Source organism: Erpetoichthys calabaricus, chromosome 7 (assembly GCF_900747795.2).
Source record: "Erpetoichthys calabaricus chromosome 7, fErpCal1.3, whole genome shotgun sequence".
Lineage (NCBI taxonomy): Eukaryota > Metazoa > Chordata > Cladistia > Polypteriformes > Polypteridae > Erpetoichthys > Erpetoichthys calabaricus.
In genome coordinates this window covers 137839903-137867485 of record NC_041400.2, presented here as the reverse complement: position 1 = coordinate 137867485, position 27583 = coordinate 137839903, and the positions used below count along the sequence as shown (strand labels likewise).

Genomic DNA, 27583 nt, shown 5'->3' with positions numbered 1-27583 from the left:
ACCACTGTATAGTACTGTGCAAAAGTTTTAGGCAGGTGTGAAAAAATGCTGTAAACAAAGAATGCTTTCAAAAATGGAAGTGTTAATCATTTATTTTCATCAACAAAATGCAGTGAATGAACAAAAGAGAAATCTAAATCAAATCAATATTTGGTGTGACCAATCTCTGCCTTCAAAACAGCATCAATTCTTCTAGGTACACTTGCACACAGTTTTTGAAGGAACTCAGCTGGTAGGTTGTTCCAAACATCTTGGAGAACTAACCACACATCTTCTGTGGATGTAGGCTTCCTCACATCCTTCTGTCTCTTCATGTAATCCCAGAGACACTCGATGATGTTGAGATCAGGGCTCTGTGGGGGCCATACCATCACTTCCAGGACTTCTTGTTCTTCTTTACGCTGAAGATAGTTCTTAATGACTTTGGCTGTATGTTTGGGGTCGTTGTCCTGCTGCAGAATAAATTTGGGGCCAATCATACGCCTCCCTGATGGTATTGCATGATAGATAAGTATCTGCCTGTAGTTCTCAGCATTGAGAACACCATTAATCCTGACCAAATCTCCAACTCCATTTGCAGAAATGCAGCCCCAAACGTTCAAGGAACCTCCACCATGCTTCACTGTTGCCTGCAGACACTCATTATTGTTCCGCTCTCCAGCCCTTCGACAAACAAACTGCCTTCTGCTACAGCCAAATATTTCACATTTTGACTCATCAGTCCAGAGCACCTGCTGCCATTTTTCTGCAGCCCAGTTCCTATGTTTTCATGCATACTTGAGTCGCTTGGCCTTATTTCCACATCGGAGGTATGGCTTTTTGGCTGCAACTCTTCCGTGAAGACCACTTCTGGCCAGACTTCTCCGGACAGTAGATGGATGTACCTGGGTCCCACTGGTTTCTGCCAGTTCTGAGCTGATGACACTGCTGGACATCTTCCGATTTCGAAGGGTAATAAGCTTGATGTGTCTTTCATCTGCTGCACTAAGTTTCCTTGGCTGACCACTGTGTCTACGATCCTCAACGTTGCCCGTTTATTTGTGCTTCTTCAAAAGAGCTTGAACAGCACATCTTGAAACCCCAGTCTGCTTTGAAATCTTTGTCTGGGAGAGACCTTGCTGATGCAGTATGACTACCTTGTGTCTTGTTGCTGTGCTCAATCTTGCCATGACATGAAACTGTCTTCCACAACCTCACCTTGGTAGCAGAGTTTAGCTGTTCCTCGCCCAGTTTTAAGCCTCCTACACAGCTGTTTCAGTTAATGACTGTGTTTCAACCTACGTGTGACATTGATGATCATTAGCACCTGTTTGATACAATTGGTTGATCATACACCTGACTAGAATCCTACAAAATCCCTGACTTTGTGCAAGTGTACCTATAAGAATTGATGCTGGATAGAAGGCAAAAGGTAGTAACACCAAATATTGATTTGATTTAGATTTTTCTTTTGTTCGCTCACTTTGCATTTTGTAAATTGATAACAATAATCATTATTTATATTTCTGAAAGCATTCTTTGTTTACAGCATTTTTTCACACCTGCCAAAACTTTTGCACAGTACTGTATATATATATATATATATATATATATATATATATATATATATATATATATATATATATATACACTGTCACACACGTGCACATGGACGACAGTTTACAAGCTCAAATAGTAGTACTAGGGTGTTGTACCGTGTTAGCCATTATGAATGTAGAGAACAGCCAAGCAAAATGACACCTTTTATTGGCTAACTAAAAAGATTACAATATGCAAGCTTTTCAGGCAAGAAGGGGCCTGAGTTGCCTCAAAAGCTTGCATATTGTAATCTTTTTAGTTAGCCAATAAAAGGTGTCATTTTGCTTGGCTGTTCTCTAAGCTCAAATAGTGCTATTTATCAGCCAGTCCGGGGGTTGGCACTCTCAACTGATCCTCTCTCCCCTTGCTTCCCTTCAGTTCAGCTGAAGGCCCTGCCTCTCTGTGACATCACTACTGATCCACCCACTAACACAATTTCCAGCCAACCCTGATGACATCACTTCCAATACCCAGAATTTATCTTCCTGCCACATCAGTTCCTGTTCCAACCACCCTAACTCAACCTCTTCCTCTTACCCACCATATTTATAGAACAGACTCACCGAATTAGTTCAGTTCAGTTGTGAACTCCGATCTGCAAAGATGTGCTTCTTGTAATTTATATATACACATATACATATACATATACATATACATATACATATACATACACACACACACTGATATTGAACAGGAAAAGTTTAAGTTGCCTATCAACCAGTAGCAGGTTTTGAATTCTGAAGGAAAATGAAACACAACAAGCAAAACCTACCCAGCAACAAAAGCTGAACAGCAAGTGGAGAAAATAAAACTTCTCAATTTTAAAGTGAATAGCCATGAAATGAGGAATGTTCAGCAGTGAATCCTGGTGTCTGTTCAGAGGTTTCTAAACCTAAAACCCTTACTCAGACTGTCAACTGTTCCTCTATGAATTGTACAGTATAAACTGAATAGTCATTGTGAGGCTAATGGCAGCTACATAGGCAGTGTCAGTGCCAGCTTGTTTCGCACCCTAGGCTAATCTTATCACCCGACTGTTTGGTAGCTAACCCAAGCAGCTTGGATGAACTCCCCCTATGATCTGCGCCCTTGGGGAATGCATAATTCGCCTTAATGGTGGCACCGGCCCTGTACATAAGAGAACAATTTGTATTAATGTAAAATAAAAATAACATTTTAAAGTAACGCTTAATCCATCCATCCATTATCCAGCCTGCTATATCCTAATTACAAGGTCACAGGGGTCTGCTGGAGCCAATCCCAGCCAACACAGGGCTCAAGGCAGGAAACAAACCCCGGGCAGGGCGCCAACCCACCCCAGAGTAAGGCTTAAAGAACAGAGTAATTTATTGACAGGTAACGCAAACAAAGCCTTTGTTAAGCTCTTCTTACACAGTTGTGCTACACAAATTGGAAATGTAAGCAAATGAAAGGTTTTTTATATCAACCTAATAAATCTTGTTTTCCTTTAAGATCTGTTGACTTAAAAAATGTGTTTAAGATTATCTATTAGAAATCTCTTCAAGTAAATTTTGCTCACCCCATTGGCAAATGTTTGCTAAATAAAAGCAAAACAACTCCCACTTCAGTTTTTTTTATACATAGCCCCTATACTAAACAGACATTTTTACTTTGTTAAGTCTTAAAAACAAAGCCAAACAAAGCGTTTCTTAAGGTCTTGTTGTTGAGTAGTATCTGCTCGTTTGATGCACCTAGGTAGCCCCTGTTCCAAAGAGAAATCAAAGACCAAATCGTCCTTCTCGACAGTCGAGACGCGCTTTAAGGAATAAAAAATACAATTCCCATCATCCCCTCGAATTTCGCGCGGATTTCACTGAAACGGCGACGTATCAATTATGAATAACGAATCTCCGCCCTTGTCGAAGAAACCTTCTTCAATAAAAGTCCTCGGCGTTGACAACGTTCCCCGAAGTGAGAAGTGTAAAACGTACAAAAAGAGATTCCGTATTGTAATGTTGGTTTTAGTCAAAATGCATTCAGTTGTGTCATAGAGTGTCAAACTTGCAAACATATTCACGGTCGTTTCAGTGTTGGATATTGTTATAATCAAATACTGTACTGACACGTCTGGGATTTTAGTACAGTCTGCTCAATCTTTTATTTTGATGCTATCTAGAGACAGGAAGTGGATGGTATCTTTCGAGTGCTTCGCTTTTGTGCCCTGAAGGATTTTTCACACTTCCGGTTTCAATGTGAGTATTGTATGTAGTATAAAGCCTACTTTAAAGTGAGTGTTGGTTTAGCTGATATTTGTTTTAGTTCAATTTGTTGACGTGTTCTTGTTTGTGACTGCAAGGTAGCCTTGATGTTAAAGAAAAACAAAAGCAGTGGAGGCGGCCATTGATGTTCTGTGCCTTTTAAGGAAGAAACGCCACCCTCGTTTATGAAGTGTGCTGCTGGCTCAGACTGTGCGTAGAATCTGGAATCCGAACCTAGAAAGAAGAACAGCAACTGTCTTCATTTAGCGTTTTACTGAAGGTTTCTGCATCGCGTAATGTTTGCCGGCGATTCTTCCTTTCCTGTCCTCTTGGAAAAAGTGTTGCTTGAAATCCTAAATTGGCACCAAAGAAGTTGCACATTTTATCTTAGTGCCCTGCTTGGAGACAGTCGTTGGTACAGCAAGTAAAAATATGAACTTGATGAGCAGGTAGGAAAGAAGTATCGTGAGTACAGCAGCGTAGAATTAAACGGATATTGCTTAAGTGCATGACTGTTTGGAAGCAAGAGGCATTGACATAGAAGGAGCATCAACGATGATGCATTTTTAGTCTCTTATAGAGAGCCTTTGTGAAACCTGTTAGCATTATAGTAAAAATATCATCCGAATAATGCAATGATTATTTAAATCGCTCGCTGGCAGTCAGGGTTTCAACAGAAAGAACAGGCTTGTCCGACAGTTTCATGTGCTGTGATTGAGTATGGAGATTGATTAAATCACACAGGATCAATTTCAGTAGCTTTAACAGGTCCACCAGTTAACTTGAAGTGATACCATAAGCCTTGGGAAGCATTAGCTAACAAAAGATTATTGTTGGCAGCGCTACAGAAAATGTACGGTGCAGTTGGCGTTGGGCAGCGCACACGGAGATAAGCGTTTATTGTTAGGTGGGGACGGGCAGTACTGGGGGACCACTTGAGACATGCGTAGTCACTGAATTGGAACATAAAGTTCCCATTTTAATAGTACAGTTTAGAATTTTATCTTATTCCACGCAATTAAATCACTGTTTAATTAATAGGAAAAAATCTCACAAATCTGAATGCAAAGCAACATTATTATTGTTGGTAGTAATGGAACTAAAAATAAAACAGAAAAAATAAAAAAATTGTTCCAATAAGACAAATGAAGTAACGTCAGAATATAAGATGCTATGTTTACTATCAAAGAGCATATTAATATAAAAAAATTGTAAATTCACTTTTAGCATGGGGGTGTAGGCAATTTTAAAAGATGCACTAGAGATCTTAAATGTTTAAGGAAACCCCACACGTGCATTGATTCTCACCAGTCCACCTAACCTGCATGTCTTTAGACTGTCGAAGGAAACCACCCGAACATGGGAAGAACAAGTCAATTCTTGCTGCATAACAGCTTGAAGAGGGTGGGCTGGAATTGTGGCCTGGCCATTGTCTCCAGTGGTTTTGCCCACATGAGGTTATCTTCCCAGATATTAAACACAAGATTTGTATTAAAATTGCCCCAGTGTTGATGAGCATGCTTTGCAGTGAACTGTGTCCCAGTCCAGTGTTGTACCCAGTGATGATGGAATAGGCTCTGGCCCCTTGAACTGGACAGTCAGGCAGTTTGTGTAGCAAGGCATTGATTGGCAAAATTTTTGTGCAGGAGGTATTTGTTAAAACCAGGAACTGGTTGCAGTGAAATCCTACAGCCATTTCAGCAATCCAGGATAAGAACTGAAGACCTCCTCTCTAAACAATACATTGAAAATGTGGATATGCACTCCTCAGAAAAGTGGTAACAAAGTATGATCTTGTATGAAAATTCAACCTTTAAACAATTAAAATAACTACCGTAAAGGTTCACAAACATTCCGTAAGCACTGTGGATATTCCGTAACACATAAAGTTGCTTGCATTATTGAGAGAGATAATTTTAAAAAGAAAAGCACCAAGTGTGTAAAGTGTGTACATCTCTTGTGTGCTAGACACTTGTATTTTGGAGACCTACAGAACTCGACGAGCTATTTTAGAAAATGTAGCTGAATTGCATTGATGAGTTGTATCTAATGATCCGTTTTTCTCAAAATTATTATAATGTAATCCAAAAGTATTTTATGGCAGGCACAGTATTAATGTCTAGATAAGGTAATCAATAGTATACAGTGTCTGTGACCAAATTTTTAAGCCTATTGTCATTCCATCCCATCTCAGAACAACTTAAAAATTTTATAATTTTAAAACTTGAGTTTTGAAACAAGAATTTGTGTATTTAATATATTTCTTTTTAATTTTTTAGTTCGACAGATAGATAGATACTTTATTAATCCCAAGGGGAAATTCACATACTCCAGCAGCAGCATACTGATACAAAAAAAAATATTAAATTAAAGATTGATAACAATGCAGGTAAAAACAGACAATAACTTTGTATAATGTTAATGTTTACCCCCCCGGGTGGAATTGAAGAGTCGTATAGTTTGCTGGAGGAACGATCTCCTCAGTCTGTCAGTGGAGCAGGACAGTGACAGCAGTCTGTCACTGAAGCTGCTCTTCTGTCTGGAGATGACACTGTTTAGTGGATGCAGTGGATTCTCCATAATTGATAGGAGCCTGCTTAGCTCCCATTGCTCTGCCACAGATGTCAAACTGTCCAACTCCATGCCAACAATAGAGCCTGCCTTCCTCACCAGTTTGTCCAGGCATGAGGCATCTTTCTTCTTAATGCTGCCTCCCCAGCACACCACCGCGTAGAAGAGGGCGCTTGCCACAACTGTCTGATAGAACATCTGCAGCCTTCTAAGGAAGTATAACCGGTTCTGTCCTTTCTTATACAGAGCATCAGTATTGGCAGTCCAGTCTAATTTATCATCCATGCTGTACTCCCAGGTATTTATAGGTCTGCACCATCTGCACACAGTCACCTCTGATGATCACGGGGATAAATATATAAATAAAGCAATAAATAAAGCAGTTTGGTGGCATATTCTACCAATAACTGTTGAATTATTTGTCTGCATTTCTTGTACTGTGTAACTGTATTCTCTCTCTCTCTAAGATGAGTTTTAGTAGGTTTATTTGGTGATTGTTTTGCTGTACTTTCCAGACAGAATGGTACAATAACAGAACAATACCACATTAACGGGTTTCTTTTGGTTCTTGGAAGTGGAACTTTTTACAAAACACAAAGGGGGTAATATGAGTGTGGTCCATTCATCTCTTTGAGTTTTAAGAAGTCATTGTGAGATAGGAAATATTATATTTTACACAGTTAAATCTATATGGTTGTGTTAAATCTGACAGCATTCAGTGAAATTAGCACATGATTAAATGATAAGCCAGAATCGTCCCACTTTTCTCTCATTTTCATCGTCATCTTTTCTATCTCAATTTGTAAAGGAAAAGATGAACATTTACAAGTTAAATATGCATGGAAATATTACCTCATTTTATCTCTTACAGTTTAGGTGAAGGAAAAACTACTGTATATTAAAATTAGGCCTTTGATGCCAAGTTAAGATATTAATCTATCTATCTATCTATCTATCTATCTATCTATCTATCTATCTATCTATCTATCTATCTATCTAATACTCTCGCATATGCAGAAGGTGTCTTAATTTTCTCTTCTCTCTTCTCCAGTAGCTGACTGAAGAAACCATAAAAAAGATGCTCGACATAAAAGCCTGGGCAGAATATATTGTGGAGTGGGCTGCAAAAGACCCATATGGTTTCCTTACCACTGTGATCTTGGCGCTAACTCCTCTATTCATAGCTAGTGCAGTGTTGTCATGGAAGCTGGCAAAAATGATTGAGGCCAGAGATCGTGAACAAAGGAAGAAACAGAAACGTCAGGAAAACATTGCAAAAGCAAAGAAGCCAAAGAAAGACTGAAAGACTTTCCAAGTGTGAATCAAATCCATCTTTTTTGCAGTTTATTGAAGGCTTTGTTGTATCAGGATTGACACTCGGGGAAAGGATATTCCAAAAAGATGAGTTTGTCAGCTGGAAATCAAGGCTAACCCTTAAAATGATTTATTTTTGTCAGAATAATATGTTTTTGTAAAATCTTCTGTACCAGTTATTAAATACATTTGTGGGGGTGAGTGTGCACTCGCATGCATGCACTCACTTCCATGCCTTTAAGCAGTCTCCAATTCAGTGTTGTTTATGAGCACTCAAATTCTTCTATTTTAACAAAATACTTATAAACTGCCTTTTTTTTTAGACTTGAAAGCAAAGACCAATAATTAAAAAATTATTTCTGACTAGTAAGTTGTTTTGGTATTAATATTTAATAAATCTTATATGCTGAATTTGATATCTTCTAGCTTGTACCTTAGTATTATTACTTACTGCTACTACTTGGCTTATAGATCTTGGACTAGAGCTAAAAGTTGATCAGAAAGATGTCTAGTCTAAAACAAAACCTTTATGTTAATAATAAAGGTTAAGCCCATCCTGACTGTTAATGTAAGTCAATTCTTTATAGTGTTACAATAATTCAGATATAGCAGAAATGTAAAACTTGTATATTTTCCATAAAACAGCAGGCTGTTACACCAACTTAACCAGTATCATGTTTGTGGAACAATAATGGTTGTTTACCACACAAGACATAAAAAAATTAACAGGTAATGAATGACTTTTAAATAAAGTATGTGTTTTAGGTCTCAGTAGGTTAGTGGTAAGTATGCATGATGGAAGACCTAGATGACATAGACAGCAATGTTAAAAACCTTCCATCCTTTTCCATAACTTCACTGAATCCATTTCAGGGTCACATGGTTTGGAGCCCATCTTAAGCAAACCCAAGTGAGATTGATAATGGATGGCTTCAGAAGCTGATTTGATTTGGTGTAGTTAGGTGGATCATATTTATTTTGTTTTAATCAGAATTGAAACCGAAGTCCATCCCATGAAAGGTCTCCTGTATTGTTTAAAACATCAATGATTTATTAGTTTGTTACAGAAGTATTAGGAGGCAGTGCATTATGCCACATATAGTCCAGATTGTTGGATTTGCCTCTGTTGCAATCTGCTGCCACATTTTGACAAACAAAGAATTGTTTTCATAGTGGTAACATTATAAGCATGATCTAGATTAGGTTACCTGGTAGCTGTAACTGATGTATATGAGAGTCTGCCCGGTGAGATGAGCTGTCACCACTTTAGAGGTTGGTTACTACCTTGTGCTTGATGACGCTGGGATAGACATTGGCTCTCCACAGCCCTTAAAAGGAGAAAGTAGTGCCAGAAAACGGTTAGATGTGTCACAATTCTTTTTTTTCATCATGATATATTTGTAGATTAATGCCTATTTTAACATAATATGGATGACGGTCAAAAGAACTGACTGCATTTTTAAAGCTTCCTCAGATGTCTGATTATTAATTGGACGTTTAAGGCATATGCCCTGTTCTTTTGTGTTTAGTGCTGCTGTCTGTGGGTTCAGAAACTGTCCTAGTCACTGTGGAAAATAAATGTACTATAATTGTTCTTGCTGTGTTGACATGAGCTTTCTGTGGCCTTTCTTAAGGGTGCACGTTAAATTAATTGGCTCAATAGGACGGAGTGTGAGAGTGTGTGCACCCTGTAAAGCACACCCAGCCTGTCCTCAGTTGGTTTCCACCTTGTACTCTTGCATATGACAAACAGAGGAGTACTGTGTACATGGAGTGTAACTGTAAACGGTGGCTGAGGGTGTCAGATACCTGTCTTCAAACATGACCCAGGTTTTCAAGGTAGCTAACTGCCAAAGTCCATGATGAATATAGAACACCAAATTAATGCAGTACTGTAGTGGTCGGAATATTAAACTAGATGTTCAGTTTTTGGTTACTTCTCATAAAAAGAGAGTAATAATGATATGCATGTTCAAATGGAATTGTTTCTGCTCCACAGTATAGTCACTACATTTGCTCCAGAATTATCCAAAATATCCTCCCTGTAGTTAACCTAAATTATCTGTAACTGTTATTAAAAGGCAGGTCAAGTATTTTGGTGAAAATGTAAATGCAGTAGTTAACAGAACTGATACGAAGTGCATACAAAGTGAACGTAGCTCCACTCTATGGTGAAGGCCGTGCTAGTGTGTCAGAGGGTTTCCAGGGTCATGATTGTCACCCTTACGGAATTTTTATTTGCATGTACTAATCAGCTTGTGACACGTCTCCTATTCATTACAATATAATGAGGTTTTTATTAAATCTTGGTTATAATAAGGCATTCCACTCGAACATGCATTAAGCTAGAGTTTATTTGGTCTTTCTGTACTTTTTATTTTCATATAAAAATCAAAAAAGTATGGAAAACACAGAAGATTAAACTACAGGATATGTCTATATATTTCGCTTTTCTTTGTGGTTGCCCAGTTTCTATTTTGTATGTTATCCTTTCAGTGCACCATGTTGCTTTTTAATTTTAACTTTTATGTTTTGTGCATATTAGGTTAATACATAAGATTTAGGGTTTGGAAAAGTTGCTAATAATTGTTGCATCTGAAGTGTAATATTTGTTGTTTTGTAAAATTTTAAATGAAAAATTTTCAGGTGTATTTCCAGGCACTTAATAAAATGCGTTCCAGTAATAGATGTAATAAACTGGAGGTTTATTCCCAAATCTGGTCACAATGACCAAGGCTTTTTTTGTTGTTTAAAATAAAATGTATCTTGTACAAACGAGTCCTTGTCTAGGTGAGCATTCACCAAAATCACGGTCCATAAATTTCACAGCACAGCTTGTTCTTAGGATTTTGGCATCTGCCAAATTATTCTGGCAGTGTACTACTTCCAAATCATATTGTTTGAAATACATGCTAATGAATAAGAATTATCATGTTACTGTCATTGTCAAATGAATTAAATGCACATCAGAATACATAAGAGATGTACTTTTGTACGCTTCCTGCACTGTATGTGGTTGTTACTGTATTTAGGATCAACTTCTGTTAAAGCATGTCCAATTCTTTAATATTATCCACAAAATCACCACAGGAATGATATCACGTCAAGCTCAGGCAGATTTTACTAATTTAGTCTGGTCACAATGATGGCATTTCAGTGTGTCACCCCGTGGTTCAAGTGTATGTCCTTTGCACAGTACTACACCAGATCTTACCCATAGTGCTCACAAGTCATTTTATTTTTTATCTTGGATTTGCTCACAAATTCTACTTGAAAGGCATTTTACTGAGGAGATAAACAATAGCGCTTAGCACTACAAGAGGAGAAATGATGAAAAAATGAGCTCCATGTTTTAAATTTGCTTTTCAGTAGGGATGTTAGAAGCTCATTTTTACCAATCATCCAGGTAACTGAATACTTGTATTATTACCTATAGTTGTCAATTATACACAACAAAAATAAAATTTTATATTTTAATTAGTACCATTTGAGATGTGTCGTGTTTTCATACCTTTCTTTAGTCAGGTTGAGGTTTTCTCCAACATTTTCCTCTCCACAAAAATTTGATGAAAAGTCAGGCAATCATGGAAACAAATACATATTTGAATGAATAACAAGTAAAAAAACATTTACAGTACTTGTTTATGTTCACACATTTAAAGTATGCATTTTTTAACAACGTGCACAGGTGTTGTTAGCACTGCAGTGCCTTTAAGTGGTTTAACTATCCAGCAAATGTTTGTAAAGTATCAAGTTTAAACTATAAGTAAGGCTGTCATCATACCATACATTCCAGGCTTCTTTAATCTTGTGTGTTGTTTTTTTTAATCAAAATGTATTCTCTGTTACTTTCTACGTTTCCTTATTTTGTGGGCCAGGAGGAGTCCAGGACCCAGGCTGAAAAATGTTGGCAGTACTGCTGGGATGTTCAGATGGCACAGTTTGCTGGAAGTTGGGTGAAGAAGCATGACCTTGGATTTGAGTGCGAGGTCTTGCAATTAACCCTTCCTCATATGCTTGGTCTTGAAGCAGGGTTTCCCGTTCTTCAGCTTCCATAGCTCGTAATTTGATTGTTTTTCTGTACTGCTCATTTTTTTGAATTTCCTGAAAAAGAAAAGAACAAAAAATGCCCCTCTGTTATACAAGTCCACTAAAACCATGCTAGGATGGTTAACTACATAAGTTTACTAAACTGTACTTAGGCAAATTACCCATGGGCGCATTTTTGTAGTCATCTGATGAGAATACAGAAGTGGCAGCTTTAAGAACATCTTTAATGACAGGTTTCAAAATTTATAGTGAACGTATGTATATGACAGTAATCATATTTCACTCGCAAAACTACCAGATTTGCTCCTTATGTCTGGTGTGATTTGTACAGTCTTAGTGTAAAATGAGTGATTAGAAACAGAAAGCAGAGTCAGCAAAACAGAAACAAATGAGTATCTCCTGCTTGGCTTGCTAGTACTGTTACAGCCAACTCCCCCTCTGCACTCCTATTCCGACTGATCCTCTAATCATCCATCCACCCACCCATTTTCCGCAACCCTTCCCTGGACCCACTAACCATCCTCCTTTATTCTATTTGTTTCTTGTTTACATGCTTCTCATCTCTCTTAGGTTTAAAACAAATGCACAAGTGTAGTGTCGCTTTATGGTGCCTGTCACTGGGCTTGTAAGGTTGCTTTTTTACGTCACAATATATATAGTAAATGGTAACACTGGTATCACAGCAGATGGTCACTCAAGAGACTGTTCTTAACAGGAGGAATGCTTTTGGAGTGTTTGAGGTGCTTCAGACTGGTAGAGGAGAACTCTGGTAAAGTCCCCTCCAGTACGTGTCTGCACTGAGAGAAAAGTGCAGAGACATCTGGTGCCACTGGTTTGGGTTGTGCACACTCAACAGCAGGGGTTGATTACATCATCTGAGACTCTGGAAGTAGGAGTGTGACACATAGTTTAAAAGGCCCTTCCTGACCTCTGTCTAATGAACTTAAGAGTGTGAATGCAGCTGGCAACACAGGAAAAGGAGAGTACAAATGAGACGATACCCAGTCATCATTACTGCTTAGCTAGGCCCTGAGGACAGAGGTGCCTGTTATTCTTCTGTTTTGTTATATTTAGTTATCTCTTTGGATGTATGTGTTAGCATTTTTGTTTGGGAATTTACAAGGATCCCCACGGTTCACACAATATATGTGATTTTATTTCTTAGATAGCATATTCATAATGGTGGTGCTACTGTTCATCACCACCTGACCAAGGCACCATGCAGTCACTTTACTGATGGGTTGAAGACCAGATGTCCACATGACCATCATCATCTAATTCTTCCAGTCTGTAAACCAGTGGTTCTCAAACTGTGGGGCGCGCCCCCCATATGTGCCGTAATTTCGCTATTCGTAGGGAAATTTTAAACTTGTAGTGGTGTATCGGCAGCAAAAAATATAAGAATAAATTTTATTAGGGTTTCAAAAAAATGTTAGGGGGGCACGATTAAAACTGTTATGAAAACTCGGGTTGCAAATACTTAAGGGTTGAGAAACGCTGCTGTAAACCATGAGGACTGATTGAGATCATTTATGTTAGGTAGAATGCCCAGTGAGGGCTGGGTGGTCTTGTGGCCTCAGAACCCTTGCAGGTTTTGTTTTTTTTTTCTCAAGCCTTCTGGAGTTTATTTTTGTTTTCAGTACACTTGTAAGTCACCCTCATTTATTTGGAACCTTTACATTACAGGCCAGTAGCAGCTAAACAGCCCTCACTATTGGTAATCCATTTCTATGTTTCACAGTTTTTTGTAGGCATCTCTGTGCTGACACCAAAGGTGCTGAAGGCATTAATGTTCAAAGTATTTAATTTTGATCTTTTTTTGAGAATTACCAGGACCTATTCAAATTCCCAAGTGTGTTTTTGATTTGTTACTTGTCACCAAGGCTCTTTTCTAGCCACTCTTCCCAATAGACTGTTAGAAGAGATATACCATCTAACTGATGAACTGGTGATCTCCAGCATCCAAGCAGATACTGCAGCCCTCCATCTGTGATCCTTGAATACTTTTTGCAATGCTCATGATCTCATGCTTGAACATAAGATGTACAGTATTTACTCTCTCTTCATAGTAAACCGAACTTCTACATTATTGAGCTAAGGTGCTTTTTATTTTTAAGATGAATAGACATTTGTCATTTACAATTTGTCCTTTATTTTGCTTTACCTCTCAGATGATAGAGATCATATACAGTATATTTTTTCTTTTGTAATATTAGAGATGGCAAAATATAAGAGGTCTGTTTTATGTTACAGTGAAACAGACAAGTGTCTGGATCCCAAGCTAAAAGACTGCCATTGTAGAATATGAAAAGATATTTACTAGTAAAATACACACATACTTTCACTTTCTATTAACTGATCAGGCAACATGCTGATCTGAAAACAACAATCCTCAATCGTCTTAAGATATTAGCTATCTAGTATATCTGCCCCAACTCTTCTCCCTGTGGGCCATGACTGCTACGCCGCTCTAAGGCAGACTCCCAAAGATTTACAATATTTAATATTTCTGTGTGGCTTCCTGATAGCATAGAGTGTGTGGTGTTGGCATGACTGGAGAGAGTTTTTTTGATATGCATGTGGGTTGAGGCTATGGGCTGATTGTAGACACACAAAACAATATATAAGGACTCCATGGAACTAAAGAGTCCAGCCAGTAAATACAGACAAACCAGCATACATCTGAAATTGAATTACATCTAAAGTTGATGTGCCAAACTATTTTATGAAATGGTGGAGACAGCCTTTGGAAAGTGTGTCTCTTTCCATTCGTTTCAAGATATAAAATGTCTCGGCCTCTGTACTTAATTGTAAATCTGTTTAACGTGACATTGATATGTGTGAAGTAGCTGTCATCAATGAGGAACATAACCTTCCAAATAACTAGAGATGTTTTACAAATTAATTTACTTGTCTGTTGCCTCGACTGGTGTACATCTTTTTGAACTTGAGCATTTTCCATTATGGAATGAAAAAACAAAGTAGTAAACATGTCTTGTTATTGACTGTAGTTTTAGTGTGAAATTGTATTTAAGGTACAGGCCACAACCTCTCCCCCGTGGACACTAAAGCAAGCAAAATCTGTAGGATTGTGCTAAACCAGGCAAAAAAAACAGATTGAAGAGCATTGTAAACCATTTGTATTTATTGTTCTTCAATGCGGTTTGTTGAAACTGAGCATTATTGTGCATGGGGATACCGCTCACAGTGTTTCTGATGTTACCGTTCAAATATTATATTCTATTATTATTCTGCAGGCAATATAACAATGCCAAAATGTGCTCATTTTCTAGAGAAGAATCAAAACTTCCAAAGTTGCTAGCTGCAACAACCCCTGCCTTGCCTGAGCATCAGTGCTACTATGTAAGAGCAGTTCATTGTCTCTGCAGCTTGTACAGCAGCAGCTTTTGGCCACACCACATAGACCGTAGTCCACATTGTGAATTCTAGTAGCAAACAGAAATGCTATCAGGCAAATCTCTACAGCAGTGGAAAATATCTTAATGTAACATCAAAATGGAAATGAAAGTAACCTATATTTGCATCAAGAAAGCATTTATGTATCTGCTTTTTTAATAGCTGTAATAATGAAGGTTACTCCGACACTTTGAAAATACAGTGGAACTGCGGGTAACGACCATAATTTGTTCCCCACAGGATTGTATGTAAATACAATTAATCCATTCCAGACCGTACGAACTGTATGTAAATATATATATTTTTTTAAAGATTTTTATGCACATAGTTAATTACACCATAGAATGCACAGTGTAATAGTAAACTAAATGTAAAAACATTGAGTAACACTGAGAAAACCTTGAACAACAGAGAAAAGTAACATTGCAAGTGTTCGTGCTATAGCGCTATGAACCGCTCGCTAAAAACACTTTTTTTAATGAGTTTTAAGCACAGGGAAAAAAAAAACATTTGAAAAATCCGTAATTTAATAAACAACCAAGAAAAGTAACATTGCAACAATGCACACTACAAACCGATCGCTGTAAACAGAAGTGGAGGTTAAAATCCAATAGAAAAAAGTCTTCATTAAACACAACGAGGTTAAAACAATGCTTAAATCAGTCTCTTTAAAAACAAGCCTGGTGTATTCTTTACCTGCCTTCTCGGCCTTATGCGGCCAGCCCTCTCTCTCTCTTGTTTGCTCACTCTCTTGTGTGCGCATGTGTGTGTGTCTCTCTCTCTCTCCTGCGTGCGTGTGTGTGTGTGTCTCTCTCTCTCGGCTGCACAGGGAATGCACAGGGAGAGACTGAACACATGTGGAAATCATAGTATGCTGAGTGTGTGGTCGTGAACAGATGCAAAGGTTTGGCAAACTTTTTGGTTGTAACCCGATTTGTACGTGTTCAGAGACGATCAAATGGAGTGGCTGGAAGGAAATGTCTAGTATAAGAAGTGTTACATTTTGACATAAGAGAGATGGCTAACAACAGAATCCCATCTGGGCTGTGCTGATGTCAGAAATGCATCTTAATATCTTTCAAGAATCAAAAGCACACTTCACACTTTAAGTCACTGCATTTCGTTTGCATATACTGTATACTATTCATGGCGTTAGTTGCAAAATAAATGCAGTAGACTATTAATGTCACCCCAGGTTCATGGTGTAAAATGAACAATCTGATTTGTTCCACTCTGCTCAACAAGTCTCTCATTGAATTTTTTTTTTGTTAACAACTACTAAGAGGGCTTCATCCCCTGCTCGCTAACCCCTCTCATTATGCACTATGAAGGAGACACAGTCACTCCTCCAAAACTCCTCTTAAATGGTGATACAATGGAAAACAAATAGTTTTTTTTTTACCTCCTCTTTGCTCGATCGGCTGCTGGCTTGCTGTTTCTGCGCCACATGATCTGCATCTCGTGCAATGTTTCGAACGTTTAAAAGCCTGTACAGCAGCTGTCCTTTTGTCTCACTGGGATTTAAAGTTGATTTTCGGTTGCATAGTGATTGCATGATAAAGGTAGTTGATAACTTTTTTTTTTTTAAACTGACATACTCATGTTGAGTACATTGAGGTTAAATCACACAGACAAAGGCATCAGTCCTGTGCACAGTTTTGTCTTGTGTAAGTCTGTCAGCAAGCTGTGTAGAAGCCTCCCTAGTCACATCTTACTTCAAGAAATTATAAACAATACAATTCTATGTAAACACAGACCAGGATATTTAGTCTATAAAAAAAAATGATAAACTTGTTTGGCAAAAGAAAGAGAAATGAGAGTCTTTAGAAGCCTACCAATAATTCTAAAACCATTACCGTGATAACTGGGGCCAAAAATCAAGAAGAAGACTGTCTTTGTAATGCAAGTTTCTGGAAACACTTCCTACAGGGTAGTACAGTAACTTGTCTTTGTTAGCAACCACTCAGAGCAACACTGTCTTGCACTGTGCCATCAAATAAATGAATAGAGGAAATATTTTAATTCTGAGAAAACAGAATTACATTTCTGGAATATATTACATTGTAAAAGAATGACCACAGACTTATTAATGAAGTAACATTCCAATACATTAATTGGATATGCAGGGCTCACAGGGTCTGAACACAAACAGTTGCATTCATATATCCTGGTGGAAAGTGTGCAGCTTGTGACCAAAATCCAGAAAGATTTCCAATACTCCTAACCAGTTTTCAAGGCTGCAAAGTCAGAAAATCACATTCCACATACTACGCATTAAGTTCAAATTCCTGATGCTTGCCTACAGAGTAGTCAATGGGTCAGCACCCGAGTAAATGGAAACACTGGTGAAGTGCTATGCTCCTCGCCCACTCAGATCTGCCAGGGAACAGCATCTGGTGATGCCATCTCTACGTGGCATCAAGTCTCAATCCAGACTCTTTTCCTGTTTGGTTCTGAGTTGGTGGAATGGGCTGCCCACCTCTATCTGTACAGCTGACTCCCTCAATGTATTTAAGCAGCGATTGAACTGACATCTGTTCTGTGAATATCTGTCTAATTGAAAAGATGAAGAAAGGAAAAGCTGTGATTCTTTATATTCTTGGTTATTTAAATGTAATTGCTTTATTGATTGTAAATGTATGAGTTAGTACATCTTTTCACTTGTGGCAATCATTTACAATTGCTTAACACACAGACCCTAGCCTAATGTTACTCAATTGTTTACCTCTTTTGTAAGTCGCTTTGGATAAAAGCTCCTTCTAAGCAAATAAATGTAATATAAAGGAGCTTTTAAGAATGGCTTTTGTGCTTATCTTGACTGCTCTGCAGAATGCCAAGTTCTTTTTGACATTTTCTTATAATTTCTAGATTTTAAACAATGTACACACTCACCATCAAGGTTTACTGTCCAAATATATATTTTAGATGTGTTCAGTGTCAACTTGACATATGTTTAAAGTAAGCAAGAATCTGACATACAATGTTAGTTGAATACAGAGACCAGCTCCTATATGTACATTATATGGCCAATATTTTGTGAACTCCTTTCCAAATTATTGAATTCAAGTACTCCAGCTGCTTTTATTGTTAGAAGGTACATAAAATCAAGCACATAGCCATGCAATCTCTAAATGACAAACAACTGAAGTAGAATGAGTCATATTGAAGTTCCTAGTGATATTAAATAAGGCACAGTCGTAAAATGCCATCTTTGCTACAAGACACTACAAGAAATTCCTGCTCTGCTATAATTGCCCCAGTTAACTGTGCTATTATTGTAAAGTTGAAGCATCTAGGAGTAACAACAGCTCAGCCACAAAGTGGTAGACCATGCAAACACAGGGCTGCAGAGTGCTAAAAGTGCAAAGTGTGTAAACCTCATTAATCCCCTGTTGCATCATTCACAACAGACTTAAACTGCCTCTGATAACTACTATACATCAGCACGAGAACTGTGCATTGGGTGTTTTGTGAAATGGATTTTAATGACTAAGCAGATGTACACTATTATGATTTGGAGTCTCAAAGATAGCAAAATTGGTGCAAGGCTTCCATAAAGGCAGGGCCATAACCTAACCTTCCTGCGCAAGCAAACTCACCTCAAATCCAGCTAGCCCCAAAACTGCTAACTGCAGGCTTCTGGCCTAACAGGTACAAGGCAAGTGGCAAAATAATTAGAAATATAACAAAAATATAACAAAAACCCCACAAGAGATGGGGTGACTGTAAACCCTCAGCTTGTATACAAATGGGCAAATGAAGAACCCATTATTAATACAGGATTTATTAACAAAGAAACAGAAAAATACAAGGAAAAGCCCCTAAAGAGCAAAATAGACAAAAAGGAGTTGCCTAAAAGGAAGTCTCAAAATAAAATTCATTACTAGATAATAAGAAGGTTTCAGTCAATATTCTTTTCTCAGCCTTGAAAAGCTGTACATGTCACCTGAATTCCTTGTGCATCATTCGCAGAATAACAAATGAATGTTGAGTAGTATTTAAATTCATCTACAGCTGCTTTTAATGTATGTGGTGAATCCGAGTCCAGGCCTTTGAAAGCCTTTTGGGAGTAAGAGGTGCCAAATCTATACATATTATTTATTACATCAGGCATACTAAGTCTACACAAAAGATATAAATCAGGGGGTCACCAAATCGGTTCCATATGATCTATAGAATGATATCTCTTTCATTCCTCAAAAAGCTTTGCTTTCACTTTGTCACGTAAGTCACTTAATTCACAGCATCCCTTTGCCAGTGTCATTTTGGGCCCATGGCTGGATTTGACACAAGGGTTCACTGCTGTATAAAAAGAGATGAAAATGTGAAAAATGAACTGTTTCTCTGAAACTATATGTATATACTAAGCAAACTGTTCAATAATAATATGAACAAGAAACGTTTAACCAGGGACTTTGTACTTTTGGATAACATGAAGCACTATAGTTTTCAAAACATAATTATGCAAATTAAAGAAAACCACAAGAGAGTCTGTTTCATATATTGGTATTGTACATTTTGATAAACTGGTATTGTACATTTTGATAAACAAGTGTTTTTTCCTAAAAAACAAGATCCACATCCACTTTCTAAACCTCCTTATCCAGTACAGGGTCATGGGGAAGCTGGGGCCTATCTTAGTGTGCACAAGGGCACAGGCCGTAACACATTAGGCCCAATTTAGCATCACCATTCCACCTATGTTGCATATCTTTTGACCATTGGGGGAAACTAGAACATTCAGAGGAAAAAAACTTTTTAAATTCAAAATCCAGTTCTAAGAATAAAGCAAATATTCTTGGGAACAATCATACCACCAACAAGCAGGAATCCTCTAAAAGACCATGGGCTCCTTTTTCTAGAACATACCACCTCAAGCAGCATTTAGACTTTTGCAAGGCTTAAGATCATAAACCCTAGCTTATTATGTATTAACATTTACATCTGAAAAGCTATTGAAGATCTTGTTTTAAGTCCAACTGTTCATGACAATTTCTAGATTTCTATTTTATGCCTAATACAGTATATTGTATCTATTTGAAATCACAACATCTAGTAGCTTTTCAAACTGACACGTAAATGTGCAAGCCAGCCAAATATAACCATTTATACTTAAATAACTACTGTATAAATGATACTTTTCATTTTAAATAACCATGAAAACCCTACACTCCCTTATACTGTAGTTGTGTCTTCTCCCTATAAAAGCCTGTTTAAAAAAATGAACAACTGACACCAAAACAGTACAATGTTGCAAAAGACTTGATCTTGTGGACTCTTGAGCTGGCAGTTGAAGAGCTATAAACCTCAAGGACTGCTGTTACTACTTAAGTATTTGTTGCACGGTTCTGTGTGCTGCATTGCCATTATAAACATTATTATGCTGTTTGGTTGATGCCATTTTGAATTGTGTGCTGTGGTATGGACTCTCAGATTTTAACCTGGGAGACCTTTAAATGAAGGAAAAACGATACCAACACTCACATGATAGCACTAGTAAGTAACTATAAAAAACTAATATAAAACTACCTTTATAATAGCCATTCAGAGTGAATAAATCAACTTAGATTGGATACGATAGGCTGGCTGAGAAGTTTATGGCAAGTAGTGGCATACAACTGCAGCTATTGTGTCTGGGATCAGACCCTCTATTTTGCCTGAGTGTGCAAATATGGCATCTTTGAAAGTTGGAGGGCCAGGCTTAGTATTGCTTGCAATGTGCTTTCCTCAGTGGCTGATAGCTGGAAGTGCTTGTTGTTCTCAGTTAAAAAAAATGCACAATAAACCACTGCTATACCCATGCACAATAAACCACTCCATATTGCAAAAGATCATTTATTAGTAAGGCAATTCCTGCCTAATAAATAATTACACTCGACACCCAGGGAAACGGAAAAAAAGATAACTCACGTAAGACGTGAAAAAAAAATTGAGTCTAATGAGTGCTTCATTTTTCTGACAAATTTTAGACATATTATTTTTACCATTTTGACAGAGCTTCAGTTTATAAATGACATAAGGATAAAAAAGTCAAAATAACTAAAAAGGCAATGATAATATGCACTGTTATTGTGTGGGCCCCAACCATTATTCACAGAGAGCATCAGTGGAAATTAAAATCTACTTTGTCTATTATCATACTGGGAAACTAGACCAGCCTAAGTACCTCAGTTTTCTCACTGAAATTAAAAACAAACATTGTATTAGTTTCCTTCAGATTTATTTTCACAAAAGACATAGATTGGCTGCCCAAAATATTTTTTTGTTAAACCAATAATGGAGATGAGATAAATTATATATTGTATGTACCTTTTTATGTCAGCTAAAGTTAATAATAAAAAAGAAATCAACTTCTGTTGAACAGAACACACAGAAGACTCTTCACAAGAAACACAAAGGTAAGTCATTAATTAATATCCAACTACCAACAACCCAAGTGTATTCAGTGCGTTTTGGAGAAAACACCTGCATTATCGTTTACGTCAGGGGTAGTCAAGTTTAGTTCTGGGGCTCCCCTTAGTCTGCAGATTTTTGTTCCAAACAATTTTATTATCAGTGAATCATTTTTACTTTTAATGAAATTCATTGTTTAATTAACTGACTTTTTTCCTTTCTTTTTTATTTTACATTCTTAAAAGTGCAGTAGTATGCTATTAACATTTATAAAGACTAAGAAATATTTGTAATTTTTTGGCATATCATTAAAAGCTTTGATGTTTTAATCCACTTCTTCTGTGGAGTGTGCATTCTTAATTGTACACAAATACTGACAATTAATGACGAATAGAGCAAACGCCAACAAACAACTCTGAATGCTAAAGGGAAGCTATTTTAGAGTTACCCAATTGTTCAGTTATTTTTAAATAATAAATTATAATAAATAACCAGGGCATTAATAAGCAGACAGAATGAATTCTCACCAATCTAACACAGTCGTACTTTACTCAGTACAAATTTAACGCAACCAGTTTGTCATTTGTGTATTAATACGGGAAACAGGGAAATAACCGCCTGCTTAATTAAAGTAGGAGTCTAATAAAAAATAATTCGGACATGACAACAGTAGGCTTTGCGTCCTAGCAACCAAGTTACCCGAACTATTCTATAACATTTCAGTAATTATTTACTGCTCTGATGCTGATCTTTCTGATCATAAAATATGTCATTATGGTAGCAATTGATGAGAAGAATTCATAATTAATTGTAGAATTCCAGTATTTGATGGTTCCTCTAGAGTGCCTCTTTTTCTTGCACGATTTGGCTCTATAACTAATCGGCACATCGTCATCTAGAACAGGCTTAAGTTTTTGAGTGTGGTATTTTCCCATCCAGCCATTTTAACTCTAGACCATCCTCAAGAAACCGACACTCAGACACACATCCATCATCGAGATATTGATGCTTTTGGTTTCAGGGGACCCTTAAAGCTCAACATCTGTCGAAAACCAGAGATCAAAATTTTTGACTTATCTAAAGCTTTCACTCTTCCCCCATAGATAATAGGTTATGCTGGGAGGGGCACAAAGCAAAAATGGTTGGGATGAAAACCTGCTGCCCCAGAGAGCCTCCACAACTGTACCAGAGAGCCACTGATTTTATCCAACCTTTTAACAGTATGTGACATGTAAATTACGCTCATTCCTACAGGCATTTTAAGTCTACTGTAGCAGCTAGTTAAGGGATAATGTGATTTTTTTTCTGTGAGTGAACTATTTGTTTTAATATTCCCTTGAGTAAATTGGCTGAAGTAAATTGTAAAGATATGCAAGGCTCCAAAAGCCTGAATGTCTTATTCCTATTTGTGGTAACTGTACTTAAACCTATAGTGAACAAAGTGCTATTTTATATTGTGGAAGTTGGCCCGGACACAGACAGGCAGACACGTTCATGTCACCCAACACACGTTTATTTTCCATTTTTACAGTGCTCACAAACCCCACAGTCCCCAAAGTCCTGGCCACACAACACAATGCCTTTCTTTTCAGGCCGACTCCTTGTCCTCCTCCGACGTCGTCCTACTTCTACCCGACTCTTGTCCCTGTCTGAAGGGAGGCGGCCCCTTTTATACGCACCCGGATGTGCTCTAGGTGCTCCCCGGCAATCTTCCACCGGCACTCCCCAGTGTGGCGGAAGTGCTGGCTGCGCACCCCGGAAGCACTCCGGGTGTCCCCTCTTTTCTCCCCCCCAGCACTTCCGGGTGTGGCGGAAGCGCTGGGGTCCAGGGTCCCCAAGGCATTGGGGCACCCCCTGGTGGTGACCACAGGCCCCTACAGGGTAGAGCTTCCAAGCGCTGTACCTGTGGCCCCCAAAGCAACCAGGGCGGTCGCTCCCTCGTGGTCTGGAGGAGGCACAAGCCCTCCTCCGGTCTTCCTGGGCATCCCGGCTGGGTACCACCCCCATCCGGGCACCACAATATGTACAGTCTCTATTATTAGACTTTAACATCATTCATCAGGAATAACACCACAATGGTTACACCAAAGCAGAATAACACACTACAGAAGTCCTTCATTCCTCCTTTTTTAGTGATGCCCATTTCAATCCTGAACTAACTTATGCTGCAATGTCACCCTTTGACATTGTTAACAGCACACTGTGCCCACATGCCCAGAACACTTTGCCATCTGCCTGTCCGGGTTTGAATGTAAACTTCACATTGGAGTGTGGATTGCTGATTAAATGCCTCATTAGTCTGAAGACTTCCACATTCGTTTTTCAACCAAGGAAGATAGGCAATGAAGCTTTTCAAAATGTGATTTATATGTCTCTGTGCCTTCCTGTCTATATAGCCATGTGCAATTTTCTTTGTTTGCATGTACACATTTGCCATCAATCTATCCTCATTCTCTTTTGTTTTGTATGCACTTTAAAGAGTAGAAGACAGTTGTTTAAAAGCTATCATGAAGTTGTCAGATTTTTAGGTAGCAGTTTTATGAGTCAAGCCACTAAGACCATTCCAACAGTAGCTAGGAAATCCAACAGAGTTAGTCCTTTGGTAGTCAACTTAAACAAACAAATTGGTCTTAACATATTTCACTGAGAATCAGGCCTTTGACCACCTGAATTCCAGATTCTGTTCCAAGTATGGTTGTCTCATGTATGATGTGTGTATTTTCCCCAGCCACACCAAGTGCTCCAATAGGCCTGTGTTAGTGTATGACCTACACCAATGTTTCTCATCTAAGGTAATAGCTGTAACATGAGCACCGAATTCACCAAGTGGGACTGCTGTTACATTCTTGCTCGTCCAAATGCTTGTGGGTTGTCAATACTTAAAAAGATTAAACTAGTCAGCAGGACAGTAAATGTTGTGAAACACTGCCCTACACTGTACCAGTGGTCAAATCACAGTTACATGGAGCCAGCCCGGGAGCAGCTCCTGCAAGACTAGAATTCATCCTGGATGGAGTCAAGTCTATTACAGGTCGTAAACAAAAAGTCGATACATTACTTATAGCATTAGACCTATCAGTGATTTCTCAAAGGATACATTCTCCAAATACATATCAGGTACATTTTACATAACAAGATGGCATCATTAATGCAACGTCGAGTGCAATGGAAAAAGTATCAAAACAAGGCATTAGGTTATCCAACAAATGATCCACATTCTGAAATTGCATATTCTAATACAAGGTTAATGGGAAATAAAAATATGCATAAATAAAAAATAATTCTAGATTATTTGAGAACCCTGCACAAATGTTTTTAATAGTTAAAATTTTTAATTCTCAGAATGGTCTTCAGCAATTATATTCTTAAACAACTGGATCTATTTCAAATAACTATCAGAACTAAATAGGATGCATGCAGATTATATTATGGAATATCACTAAAGAGTCTGGAAGCAATTGTGTTTTGTTTCATTTTATTTTTTTAATTAGACTGTCTATTCAATTACAGTATAAAGCTTAGGATTTTGCTTTCTTTGGGAATAAGAGCCAGAGCAAATTGGATTTTTTACATTTTAAAGGCAAGTAAAATATGTATCCGCTGTGTATCGTTAAAAGATATAATGCTATTTGGGTATGACAGCACCATATATTTCATACAAAAATTACGCCCCACAGTTGGGTAGCAGGCAACAATCCATCGACTATAGAGTAACTGAGACATATGGAAAGGGTTTAAGCTTGCTTTCATGCTTTGTCTGCTAGAAAATAAACGGATCTCAAGGGTCGCAGTAGTCTGAATGTTGGGACTGTCAGTCATGAGTTGGTAACACATGACAGTAGAGGCCTTTAGGCTGCTTTACATTTTTTTCTGCTGTGACATCACTTCTAAAGCACATCAGATGAAATGCAGCAAAGGGATACTGCTCAGTTTCAGGGTGCTGCTCTGGGGGAAGGTGCCCCATTGACATTTCACATACCTATAAAGCTTGAAATCAAGAGGCAATTAACTCACTGTTGTGTCCTTGGAAACAATTACCACTTCAAAAGCCTGGGGTATCATTTCATGTCGTCTACAATCCACCATGATATCTTAGGGAAACCTGCAGATTATTGATTTACTATAAATGGACATCAGGCTTACAGAACAGTGACATTCTATTGCTGTGGTTTCATTTATGTGATTTAAACAACACTGGCTCTCCATTTGTCATTTATATGTTTTGAGAAACTGAGAGATGGATAACAATTGAGAAATGTTTCTATGATATTCAAATCCTGATTAACACAATATTTTAAAATTGTCTTAAACACAGTTTATTTTTGAGAAAAACATTAATGGGAATAGTCAAAATATCTAAATTTTATTGTTGTTAATAATATAAAGTTACAAATTTATTGAAGCATTTTCTACAGAACACATGGTGTACTCAGCTGCTTACAAGAAAAGGGCTGGCTTCTTGAGAGGAAAAGACACACTTTGGCTTATGAATTAACCCTAATCTCACTGTACATTATATGAAAGTATCTACATACTAGCAGAGCTAGTGAAAAAGCAGTTGTACTATTTCTTATAAATAATTTGTGTTAACTGGAATAAAACACGTTTTTTTTCTATGTAAACTATAAAGAAAATTCAGCTTAAAGGTTATTTGTATTTTCCATTTGTTTTAATATGTAATACATAAAAGTCAACTAATCCAGGGTCTAAGAAACTTCTAAAATCCATGTAGTTATTTACATCTGCACCAAAAGTTATTTATTAAAGTTCTACAATACCCTAATAAAACACATAATGGAATAAAATATTTGTAACCTTTCCCCAATGACTTCAGATGGCAACTACAGTCATGCCTAATGCATTTGGCAATTCACTGGCTCAACTCACTCAGACACAGTCATTTATTGCTTTATAAGATGGCAAATCTCATTTGCTCACCACACTAGTGAAAAACATACTTGTCTATTAATTCATTACTAAAAGTCTCATATAAGGAGATCACAAATGAGCCAAATAAGGTTAATGGTTATGAAGTAACAAGGCAATTCACAAATGTAGGCAAGGAGAGACCATTAGTTTTGAAAACCCTTAACAACCCTAAAATGTGTTCTATTTTCTTCCACATTTAATAACAATAATCTCAGCAGCAGAACAAAAATAAAATTTTGTAAATATTCTCACCTATGATTTAAAAATGACTAAATTGATCTACAAAAAAACAATCTCTTCTTTACCTAAATGGGAGATTTTAGTTTTTTTAAACGTTACAAGTTCAAACATTGTCCATAGACATAAAGATGACATGCATTATAAAAGTAGAGTTTAAAAACCATATAAATAAAAAATGAAAAAAGAGAAAAGCATTTATGTAATTTTTAAGTGACATTTAGCATTAATTCTTATACAGGGCTGCTCAAACCTGAAATTTTTCTTGAAGTTTCCACCTCAAACTAAAAATAACATCCAACTTTAGTTCACTCTTGAATCTGAGGCACTAAAGACTTTCATATGTTGGAACCTCTAAATATCCATCCATCCATTTTCCAACCCGCTGAATCCAAACACAGGGTCACGGGGGTCTGCTGGAGCCAATCCCAGCCAACACAGGGCACAAGGCAGGAACCAATCCTGGGCAGGGTGCCAACCCACCGCAGGACACACACAAACACACCCACACACCAAGCACACACTAGGGCCAATTTAGAATCGCCAATCCACCTAATCAGCATGTCCTTGGGTTGTGGGAGGAAACCGGAGTGCCCGGAGGAAACCCACGCAGACACGGGGAGAACATGCAAACTCCACGCAGGGAGGGCCCGGGAAGCGAACCCGGGTCCCCAGGTCTCCCAACTGCGAGGCAGCAGCGCTACCCACTGCGCCACCGTGCCGCCCACCTCTAAATATCTATCACAAAAAAAACTAACGGTATCTGGTATCCTTTCTCATCAGCAACTATGGAAAATGACTGCTGTATGTCCAGTTTCACTTCCGTTAGTTAATGGTATTAAATTCAACCTTTTACAAACCTTTTCAACATTTGC

At 37.8% G+C, this 27583-nt stretch overlaps 2 protein-coding genes across 7 annotated transcripts in view; one reads left to right on the top strand and one right to left on the bottom strand.

The window, feature by feature from the left end:
- The first annotated feature begins 3698 nt into the window (after nt 1–3698).
- smim15 (small integral membrane protein 15) lies at nt 3699–7923 on the top strand. 4 transcript variants are annotated; one of them, XM_028805449.2, is made up of 3 exons: nt 3721–3791; nt 3896–4246; nt 7420–7923. In XM_028805449.2, exon 3 carries the CDS (start codon nt 7447–7449, stop codon nt 7669–7671), a length of 225 nt encoding a protein of 74 aa, XP_028661282.1. In that variant the 5' UTR covers nt 3721–3791; nt 3896–4246; nt 7420–7446; the 3' UTR covers nt 7672–7923. The 4 variants fall into 4 exon arrangements, with proteins under 4 accessions (XP_028661283.1, XP_028661282.1, XP_028661284.1 ...); XM_028805450.2 differs by lacking the exon at nt 3896–4246 and having other exon boundaries at nt 3699–3791; XM_028805451.2 differs by lacking the exon at nt 3721–3791 and having other exon boundaries at nt 3833–4077.
- Nucleotides 7924–10899: 2976 nt separating this feature from the next.
- Nucleotides 10900–27583, bottom strand: part of ndufaf2 (NADH:ubiquinone oxidoreductase complex assembly factor 2) — a 159575-nt gene continuing 142891 nt past the window's right edge. For all 3 annotated transcript variants that reach the window (XM_028805446.2, XM_028805447.2, XM_051929709.1), the window contains one exon: nt 10900–11786. In XM_028805446.2, coding sequence (XP_028661279.1) covers nt 11535–11786 — 252 coding nt within the window. In that variant the 3' untranslated portion in view covers nt 10900–11534. The remainder of the gene's footprint in view (nt 11787–27583) is intronic.

Coding starts and splice junctions, on each gene's coding strand:
- smim15 (XM_028805450.2), top strand. CDS start 7,447: ATGCTCGACATAAAAGCCTGGGCAGAATATATTGTGGAGTGGGCTGCA.